Source organism: Rhinichthys klamathensis, unplaced genomic scaffold, assembly GCF_029890125.1.
Source record: "Rhinichthys klamathensis goyatoka isolate OS25496 unplaced genomic scaffold, OSU_Roscu_1.1 h1tg000006l_1, whole genome shotgun sequence".
Classification (NCBI taxonomy): Eukaryota; Metazoa; Chordata; class Actinopteri; order Cypriniformes; family Leuciscidae; genus Rhinichthys; species Rhinichthys klamathensis.
In genome coordinates this window covers 8,626,851-8,637,940 of record NW_026606559.1, presented here as the reverse complement: position 1 = coordinate 8,637,940, position 11,090 = coordinate 8,626,851, and the positions used below count along the sequence as shown (strand labels likewise).

General features: G+C 38.0%; 1 protein-coding gene across 2 annotated transcripts in view; it reads right to left on the bottom strand.

Moving 5' to 3' along the window:
- Window positions 1-1,213: 1,213 nt before the first annotated feature.
- ttk (ttk protein kinase) overlaps window positions 1,214-11,090 on the bottom strand; it is a 36,003-nt gene continuing 26,126 nt past the window's right edge. Inside the window, exons 19-25 of one of the 2 annotated variants that reach the window (XM_056258161.1) lie at window positions 10,594-10,745; window positions 8,379-8,503; window positions 8,218-8,289; window positions 7,921-8,097; window positions 7,303-7,393; window positions 4,528-4,613; window positions 1,214-1,333 (exon numbers count right to left, since the gene is read on the bottom strand). In XM_056258161.1, coding sequence (XP_056114136.1) covers window positions 1,250-1,333; window positions 4,528-4,613; window positions 7,303-7,393; window positions 7,921-8,097; window positions 8,218-8,289; window positions 8,379-8,503; window positions 10,594-10,745 — 787 coding nt within the window. In that variant the 3' untranslated portion in view covers window positions 1,214-1,249. The remainder of the gene's footprint in view (window positions 1,334-4,527; window positions 4,614-7,302; window positions 7,394-7,920; window positions 8,098-8,217; window positions 8,290-8,378; window positions 8,504-10,593; window positions 10,746-11,090) is intronic. The other variant, XM_056258170.1, reaches the window with a different exon arrangement.

The following is an 11,090-nucleotide window of genomic DNA, read 5'->3' as shown; positions in this document are numbered from 1 at the left end:
CTGTTTAAAAACATAGGAGAAAAAAAAACAAAAGATTAGTTATTAGTTAAATGTATTAGTTATTTTTAATCAAATATTTATATTTATCGGTTTTATTTATTTAATAGATCCTATTTTTTTTAAATCACATTTTACTCTTTTATTTATTTAAATCTAATTTATTTATTTATTAATATTAACCTTATTATTTTTTTTACATTTGTTAGTTTTTTCTCTAGATGTTTGAAAACCCCGGACCTAGACAGCATTTTTAGTCATGACAAAAGTAAAACAGCCATAATGTACTAATCCATCGTAACATATTATTAAACATAATGTGAGTTTAGAATATTACATTTCACAAAAAGACTTGAAAAAATAAATCCAGAATATTTGGCCTTAATCTGATAAGTACGTATATTTGTTGATTCAGTCATTACTGTTAGGAAGTACCTTTTCCATGCATAAAAGTGTTAATATTTTGGGTGCAATATTAAATGTGAAAGCATATTAGTTCGCTTTATTTTATAACAATATCACAAACTTCTAAAATAGTTTAATTTCAAACAAAACATTTTGGGGAAAATAAAATTGCTTAATTTATTTTATTTGATATTGTATTGGGAAATAATATTGAAAACAGTCATTATGGTTTTGGGGTCCACAATATCCCTTTCCATCCCATTTTAAAAAAAAATATTTCTTTAACAAAAGTCCTTAATGACATCATACAGGAAGTGACATCATTTTTGATAGAACAACAGTATACACAGCCCTTTCTCCAGAAGGCATTCAACGCTCTTAATGCAAAAATCAATCAACATCCATTTTAATGGAAATCTATAGAGATGACGATACAGAAGCCTGTTTTTATCATTAAAGAGCACTGAAACATAATCATGCATTCTGATGAAATGGTGTCATAATGAAAGGGCTTTATGAGATATTAAATGCCCTGAAGAATGAGATGGCAGTGAAAACATGTTAACGTGTCATATTGCTGTAGAATCAGAATGACTCCCATCTCAATTACAAATAAACACTACATTTGGAATATACCTGACAAGAGGTGTTTTATTTTGTCATGTACACTTTCTTAGATTACATTAAGTGGTCAAATAAAATAGAAACAGACACAGTTAAGTAGAAATGGACAACAAACAAGCATTTCTTTAAAGCATCTAGAAGCAAGACGGCAGAAGCTCTGAGCTGTTTAGAGTTGAGAGAAAGACGTGTCTCTTGGAAACAGTGGTTTCGAGTCCTGCAATCCTCATTTCCACAGGGTCTGAGTGGATGTTTTCACACATTCAGAAACATCTAACTTCCTCCCGCTGTTGCACATCTTGGCCAGGTTCTGCAGGGGTACATAAAGACGGTTTAAATGTAAATGCTGATCATATTTTTGCTTCAAGCTCACCCAAAACTGTCAGGTGGTTGCTTTTGACATTGGCTGTCATGAAGCCATTATAACCTTTTAATGACAAATTCAATTTGTACCACTGTAGTTGAGGTCAAGAAAAATATTCATGACAGTTATGTCAAAACCAACCAGTTTAATGTAATGTAATGTTAACCCATAAAGCTAAGTGGTTTCTTAAGTTTGATAATTAATCTGCTATGTCATGTTTATGACATATTATGTTGTCTTGATAACGTCAAGTTGTCATAACCAAGACACTGTAAGGCTATGATGTATTGGTTTATGTCAAGTAGACATCTCAAACAATGTCATATTTGCATTACAAATGTCATAATTGAGCGAATGACACTTAATGACAGTTGTCATAAACATGCATAAAACCTTCATATTCATAACATGTGTCATGTCATGATTATGAAGGTGTCATGTCAGTCTCTTATGCACACCCCTTCAAGTAAAGTTTTACCCTTTCTTTCCAAAGCTGAAGAGAAATTTGAGGAAAACACTCCAGGATTTGAATCTCCATCTAATGCATGTGAATTCTGCTCAACGTGGACCATTTTTGACCGTCCAAAATCCAGATTTAGGAAGCTTTAAAGGGCTCCACTAGCCTGGTTAAAACCAGACCATTCTCAGTTGTAACTGAGTTATGGTCTGGCAAAGCGTCATAGACAAATCATTTCCAGAGGGGCGTCACCAACGGACGTCTCGGATAGACCAAACCCAATCAGAGCGATGAAGGAGATGACGTATGCAGAGCGGTGGAGAAACATCTCCGAGTGTTGTTCTTTGCTCGGTTTTTAACAAAAAGGAAACGTTCAAATCGCTTAAAACAGACGCGATAGCTGATTGGAACGAGTGATGTTCGACGGCGGCATCCATCTTTGTAATGTAGGCTACAAAATCTGCTTCAAAATCCCAGCGCTGTCCTCATCGTGTAAAGCCCGCCCCAACGTTTCTGATTGGTGCCTCGATTTCGACGGATTGGAAATGGGCTTGAATGAGCTCTTTGCCAGACTAACTTTCAATGCAAATCTAAATTTGCCGGAAGTTGTCTGGGTTTTCCCAGGCTAGGGCTCCACAACCACAGCTGACAAATAAGGGTCTATTCAAGTGAAACAATCAGTCTTTTAAAAATAAAAAAAATTCTACCTTTTAACTAGAAATGCTCTCCTTGGTCCATCTCTGCAAAGCGCATTCAAGAGAGTTGAGTTCACGACCCGGCCTCGCGTGACGAGAGCTGGACTCAAGGTGAGCATTTGTAGTTAAAAAGAACATCATTATTTCGCCACAGAAGACCCGGAGACCCATGCGGAGCCCTATGAAGCTGCCTAAATACAGATTTTGGACTGTCTAAAAGGGTCTATGTTGATCACCATTCACTCGCATCCTGAAATATTTTCCTCCAAAACCTTAATTTCTCTTCATCCGAGGAAAGAAAGTCATTCTTGGGGTGAGTAAATCTAATTTTTTTGGGAGAACCATTCCTTTATTGCACACTCATTGTGCTGATGGATTTCCTATTGAAACAGAACGTCATGGTGGAAGCTTTTTAAAATAGTCACCGGCACAATCTTGGAGGCTCTACATAGAGTTCAGCGGGAAGGAAAGAGCATTCAGCTTTTGTCAGCTGAACCCCTTCGACCTAGAATATCTATTGAAGCCCCCTGAGATTTTAAACTAATGTTTCAATAATTTACAACACATTTGCATGTTCACGGTTCTCTGATGTCAGATAAATAAAGCAAATGTAATCTTTTTTTAGCAAGTGTTTTATTTTGATTGTTTTAAAATAACTTTGTTTGAATTTTACAAATGAAGCCCAGTTTGGGAAACCCTGCAGTAGAGTAGCCATGTTTCCATCCACTTGTCAATCGAATTATCTGAAGTTCGGTAAAAAACCTCATGCGAATAAAGCTGGTGAAAGTGTGTTTCCATAAAGCGAATAAAAACCTGTGTGTAATGACGTCACATGCTGTTTTGCGATCAAATTGGTATATCGAATTGATTTGAGACATGTTAAGGTGTTTCCATTCATTTTCTCACCGAATTGCACAACATTCAAGCCAACATTTGCGAACAAAGTTTTAGGCAAAATGGATCGCACCATAATAACGTTTCCATCCACGTTTATCGCGTAAGCCGTATATCGATCAAGATAAAATCCGATGAGTTGATTTCATTTGAGTCGATATTCATGAAATTCAATCGAATTTTACTGTTTCCATAAGGCATTTTTCATTCGATATCACTTAAAGGAGTAGTTCACTTTTAAAAAAACTTTTGCTGATAATTTACTCACCCCCATGTCATCCAAGATGTCCATGTCTTTCTTTCTTCAGTCGAAAAGAAATTAAGGTTTTTGATGAAAACATTCCAGGATTTTTCTCCATATAATGCACTTTACTGGGCAGCAAACGGTTCAAGGTCCAAAAGACAGTTTCAGTGCAAACTGCAAACTGTTCAAAGGGCTTTAAACGATTCCAGACGATGAATAATGGTCTTATCAAGCGAAACGATCGCTCATTTAAAAAATAAATAACAAAGTTTAAGTTTTATAAGCTCAAATGCCCGCCTTGCTCTGTTCTGTGTGACTCTCCTGTTCGAACTCGTTCATCAAAATGAACGAATCTTTTTCCGAGTTCATTTTGTTTGTTAAATGAATCAAATGACTTGAAAAAAGATTCGTTCATTTTGATGAATGAGCGATCGTTTCGCTTGATAAGACCCTTATTCATCGTCTGGTGTCATTTAAAGCCATTTGAACAGTTTGCACTGAAACTGTCTTTTGGACCTTGAACCGTTTGGTGCCCAGTAAAGTGCATTATATGGAGAAAAATCCTGGAATGTTTTCATCAAAAACCTTAATTTCTTTTCGACTGAAGAAAGAAAGACATGGACATCTTGGATGACATGGGGGTGAGTAAATTATCAGCAAAAGTTTTTTTTAAAGTGAACTACTCCTTTAATGCGGATAAAAACGTGTGGATGGAAACATAGCTATTGTCTCAAAGCTAACCCACACGCTTTAATTTACATTTGATGGGGTCTAACAGGTATTAAACTAACAATCCAGCACACACAACGCTGCATGAAGATGTTTGAGCAGCTACGCGAGGATGACTTACACTAGCAGCTCTTGCGATGCTGTTGGGAGACTGAAGAGCCGCCAGTTCATTAAGGATTCTCTTCAAATCACTGTCACACGGTTCTGCTGAATGACAGAACAACAACAATCATGATCACATTAAAACAGACAGAATTTGCTTTATGCATGCAGCGTAATTATTGACATTCCTATGAGGATAAGACTGATAATTAGTACATACTAGGGGTTGAACGACTTGCATGAATGCATTAGTGAGGGAGCGATTGCGTGTGAATTACTCCTACCTCGCAGCATCTCTCTACTAATAGTGAAGCTGTGGGTTCTAGTTACTCAGAAACTGAAAAAGCTCTAGCATATATTTCTAAGCTATTTTATTGATAAATCACAGAACAGTGTTGACTAAGTTTCTGCGCTCCTGAATGTTTCTGTGTGTGTGCGATCTGCACGTGATGTCCGCATGTGTGTGTGTGTGTAATGCAGCAGAGCGTTAGTTTAGAATGGCGATTTACTTGCATGTACAATAAGCTGTTTAAAACGTGCATTCACCCGATCAATTTTAAGCATCTGGATAGTCTAATCAAACATATCTTGTGGAGCGGAGTATGCATATTTGTCATTTTAAATGTTAGAAACTGAGCGTAAAAATGAACTATATGCCATGAATGATCAGCGACTAGTTGACGTCAACCTTAAAGCGTCATTGCAGAGCTTTTTACCCCTTTACATTTAAGGGTGCACAAAGTAATATTTAAAATCACAGAACAAACATTTCACTTAGAAATAAATTAATAGTATTTTTGAGAAATATCGTTTTAAATGTAATTTCTGTTAATCGGTTTAATTTCAGATTAATAAACGGATAGTATTTTTTGAGATATCGGTTTAAATTTAATTTCTGTCAATTAATCGGTTTAATTTCTGATTAATATATTCTGTTAAAATAAAGGCTTAATGTTTCCTTATATTATAACAGATATTGTTTTGTTCTACATGCGCACCATGTATTCTTGAATGAATTAATAACTAGTAGTCAATTATAGGAATTATTAAAGGGGTCCTATTATGCTTTGTTACATGTTCATCTTTCTTTAGTGTGTTGCTGTTTAAGCATGAAAAAGCTCTGCAAAGTTACATAGTCCCTCCAGTGGGATTATCTCTATATCAGTGTCAGTGTTTCTGAACTCCCTGAAACGCCTCCACTGTAGTCTTTAGTTTTCTTCCGGGAACAAACACGTCACAATAATTCCTGCCTAATTCATATGCAAAAAAAGAGGCAGGGCTTGGTTGAGTTGCGTTGTTGCCATGTCCAAGAACATTTATTTTCCACCTCTGCACATTATGTAATTACGTGCTTGCGAAGGTGGTTTGTTTGATCAGCTTGTTCCGGTTGACTCATTCTCGGATTTGGGCTCGAACTGATACGGCAAAACCGATGTCATAGTTAGCAAAGTTACAATAGTGTTTACAGCGCCACAGAAAGCCAATCACAACAGACCGGTGCTGGCTGACCAAACAGAATAGACTGTGCTTTCCGGGAAGAGCGGGTTTTAAAGAAACCGAAACTAAAACAGATCGTTCAGACAGACGGTGAAAACAGGTGCTGCAACAATTTAAAATATAAGAAAAAGAATGTTTCTTGAACTTTAAATGAGAAAAACATATTCTAGTAGACCCAATAACACCATTAACAAAATTATGAAGCTGTAAATGAGCATAATAGGACCCCTTTAAAAAGAAATATTATGATATAACTACTTAACTACATTTTGCAGCTGAAGACGCTGCCATTTTGAGTGATAACGCATTGTGTAACAGAGTCAGAGCTTTCATGTTTCAAATTCAGAGTTTACAAGTTTCAATTACAAGTTCTACAAGGAAGTCGAAATCTTGTAATTACGGTAATTCCATCAAGGCATGAGCGTACTTTAAAATACTACTTTATCATGGTCATATGATCAGACATTTTTGATTGTGGAATAAATTAATCGTGCAGCAAATATACCCGCAAACAGGCTAATTCTACATATCAGTGTTGTATTAACCAGCAAAAAAATTATTTTACCGTATTTTCCGCACTATAAGGCGCACTTAAAAGCCTTTAATTTTCTCCAAAAAACGACAGTGCGCCTTGTAATCCGGAGCGCCTTATATATGGATCAATTGGTTAATTGGATCAATTAACAGAGGAGCGTTATTAACCAAGATTTTTTGAAGCAATTAAGCCCGCTCTGTCACACGGCCAGTTCAACCTCGTATAAATCAGGTTATGTGTGTAAGTCACGTGCCCGCTCACGAGCGCTCACTCTTACTAACAGACACACTGTCCCCGGCGCTGCTCGCGCGTCACAGAATGTTCATAAAGCGCTCCCCGTTCACAGTGATCGGGTCGTCTCATTCAAAACAGCCAGCTGTTGCTGTCAGCGAGCCGCCGCATGAATACTCATATGAGTCAGGCTGCGAATGTAAGTTACGTGCCCACCCCAACGCGCTCACGCTTACTAATAAACGATCGCCTCCAGCGCCACGCACTCGCTACATTCCCTTTAGCACATCTAGTGGATGCATAACGCAAACCCAGTCAAACGTTTGACTGCAGGATCTTATGCGCCTTATAATCCGGTGCGCCCTATATATGAAAAATGTTCTAAAATAGGTCATTCATTGAAGGTGCGCCTTATAATCCGGTGCGCCTTATAGTGCAGAAAATACAGTAAACACCATAAGATATGTGATTGCTTTCAGAAAACATTTGTTAATTTTCAGGAGACTGTTGTTTGCACATATTAGCACGTACCTGGCTCAGGTGCATGTTGCAGTTGCAGGTATGGATGATCGAGGAGTTCTGCTATGGAAATCCTTTCTCTAGGATTGCGAACTAAACTCCTCTGAAATCAACAGACAGACAGTAAGCACTGTACTATGAAATTGTTGAGGTCATTGATTGACTACGTGCAGCAATAATGTAATTATTTCCAATTATTTGTATTTGTAAGAACGTTTACATGACATGAGCAAACCTCTGCACTCCTATTTACATGCAATTTTCATTATTCTGATTATTTGCTAGGAATTGTGGTGTATTTTTACTGCCATTATTCACAAAGCCCAATGCACCACTCACATTCAGCAGGTTTGTCACTGGCCACTAATTTTATCTACTTGCGTCAAATGCAAAACAATTTTCTATGGACGTACTGTATTATTTTTGGTGACGCACATAAAAATGTCTTCATTTCGTTGTTTTCGACCATCAATATGTGGCATTATATTCATGTCATGATGTCACCCAATGTTGTCTGTTTCCTCTGTTTTAATTTGATCAAAGTATTGTGTGTACAATCACAATACCTCCTACATCGCACCATGTAAACGTAGTCAATGACTGTTCAGCACAGCCAAATATTCTGCACACCTTAAGTACATCAAGTAGGTCCTTTTCTGGAATATCGGGGAAGTCGATCTCATGGGACGTGTCTATGATGGCATGGATTTTGCTTATCTGATTGGTGATGCTCTGGAATGGAGTCTTTCCATAAGTCATGCAATACAGGATACATCCCAGAGACCACACATCCCCTTTAGCACTGATCTGTGGACAGCAGAGGAAGCAATGATGGGATCAGACTGCGTAATCTACCATTATACTCTGTCCCTGCATGGAACACATTAATATCAGAGTCGATAATGACGAAATATGAACTCTTCTCACCTTTGACCCATGCTTTCCATTGGAGGACGTGTCTTTAATGGCCTCTGGTGGCATGTAGTTTAGAGTCCCCACCTGACGCGCATCATAAAAAACAAGTAAATCAAGTAGAACAGACCAGAAACGACATTCCTCTGTAGATCACAGTTCTGTTCCAACCCAACCTGTGAGTCCTTCATGATGCTGGTCACGTCAGGTTGAATACGGTTGGCGATTCCAAAGTCTATTAGTTTCAGCGAAGCATCCACAATCACAAAATTAGCTGGCTTTAAATCACTGTGGATGATGCCTTCAAATGAAAAATGCAAAGAAATTAATCAATTAAAAAGTGCAATAATTAAACTAGATTTTTACATTTTGTACAAATTTTGAGTGTTTTTCTATGAAACACGCCCACCCGGTTGCTCAGAAAACCCTAAAAAGTGACGCAAAACAAATACCCAAAAATCAGTGTTCGAGATCAACTAAAACCATAAAAAAGCATTTTTGTTACTTGAAATAAACATCTGAAATAAAACAATGAAATAAAACAGAAAAAAATAATTAAAGCTGCAAGCAGCATTTAGCGGTGTTCAAGCAGTTAAGATCTTTAAGGCCGTTAGGCACAAAAGCATCAAAAGACATTAAGTTTTATTTAGCATACATTTAAACACTGACATAATAGATGGAAAAGACCATTTACAGCCAATACAGGCAATTTACCATAGGAAATATATGGTTTTAAAGCTTTTTAACAGTTATACCGCCACCTTTAGAGAGACATCTAGAGAGTCCAGAGAATAGGCCTAGACTGGTCTGGTTCCGATCGGGCGAAAAACCAGGGACTAGTTCGCAAAAGTAGGTTTTGGACAAAATTCGACATCGAAATTGGAGATATACATTTTGTCCCAGTGGGATCACAGTGGTGTAAAAAGTTTGAGGACCAACGGTCTAGGAGTTATGAGCAATTTAGTACTTTTGGTTGCTGTAGCGCCACCTATGGGCCAATCGGGGTCATACTCTGATAGGTTCTCCCCAAAAGTGTGGCCTACCATCTGGCCGAGTTTCAAGCCTCTAGGCCTTACGGTTTGGGCTACACGATGCGTTTTAGGGGAATCTTTTTTTTCAAATAGCAATTACAATAGGTTTTCAGCACTTCGTGCTTGAACACCTAATAATTCAGCTAGTTGCCAGGGCAACATTTTCATTTAGTTTACCTCGATGTATTTAAAAAAAGTTAAAACTAATAAAAATGAATACTTGTATACATGTATATTTAAAACTTTAAAGGTTCCAAATGAACAAAATTTAAATAATGAGTCAATACATCATCAATCCTTCTTCCAAAATGTGTTTTTGTCTTACCCTGATTCACTAAGGTAAGCCTAATGTTTGAGTCTATATTTTAGATCTAGCGGGATGGTTCTCGCGGGTACATGTGTCACTCGTCCGTGTGCGTCTCGTCATATCCGTAAATGGAAAAAAGTTGCTCCGGCTACTTTGACGTGTGTCTGGTGTTTGAGTGGCAGAGGTCAGTCTCACAACGAGTGAGAAAGATTGACATGGAGCCGCTAAATCTCCAACCTCCAGGGAATCACCCGTTTTAAACAAATGCTGAACAGAGGAGAGTCTGCTGGAGAAGAGAGCGCGGCAGAGCGCGGCAGAAAACAAGAATCAACCTTAGCTTGGTTTTTCGGAGATGGCGAGAACTAAAGCTGCGTTCACACTACAAGCGACTGTCGTTTGTGAGTGACATTCACAGATGTTACTCCATGTTGTAGAACAAATCCGTTTCTTGCCGCTACAAACAAACATTTCGGAAAGAAAAGTCTAAATATAAATGGAATCAGTACATAAAATGCATAATATTAAAGATGAACGAGAAACAGCGAGTGCTCTTTAACTGCAGCAAACGGGCGAATGCCGGTCTATCTGGGTTCACGAAAGCATTCAGGCTCGGAGTCGTACCACCATATGTACACGGAGACATATAAATTACAGGACCGTTTCTGACTGCTAAAATGAGCTTCTCATTCAATGGTATCGTGGCGCTTTGTCGCTTGTAGTGTGAACCCAGCTTAAGGGATTTGAAATTTTGTAAAAGAGACGAAGAGATGCCGTTTTTATTACTCAACAGCCAAGTAAGGTTTTTATTTTATTGAACAGATAAATTGCCATATGTAGCTCTCTAACAAAAGCATTATCTATTGTGAAGGGTCATTTCCTTATGGTTGTTGTGCTGAAATTTATTTAAGGAATTTTATTGTCAAAGGTATGGCGACAATATCTGTAATATTGAATGTATCGCCCATTCCTATGCGAATGGCCCTTAATGCTTAGTTGAAAATAATGAGAAATAGTAAAAGTGAGGGTTTAGAGAGTGCGAGAGGTGATGGTCACCATGTTTGTGGATGGTGTGCACTGCCTCCAGCATATTCCTCCAGTAACATTTCCTATCCAGCGGGTTGACGGACTTGCGGTTGCGTAGCCAGGTGTTGAGATCCAGGTGGCCGCACTCCATGAGCATGTAGATGTAGCTACTGGTGATCTCACTGCAAGCAAGCAGGAACACAGCTCATCATTTACATTGTTTTCCAAGCACAACACAAGGCACGTTTCCATTACAGATTTACGCAAAACCATAGCAATTTTTTCTAAATGTCGACAAAATCAATTGCGAAATGACGGTGTTTCCATTAACCAATGTTATGCGCCTAAAACTTATTTTTTTTCCTCTCGTGATAAGTCATTCCAAAAATCATGGCGACGGATGTTAATAGGTTTACGGATATCCCAGCCACTCCACATTATTATTAATCGAAGGCGATGTATGCGTGTTATCCAAGCATTAATGGTAAGGAAAGACCCTTATACTTGGAATGGCTGGTGTTTCTGGG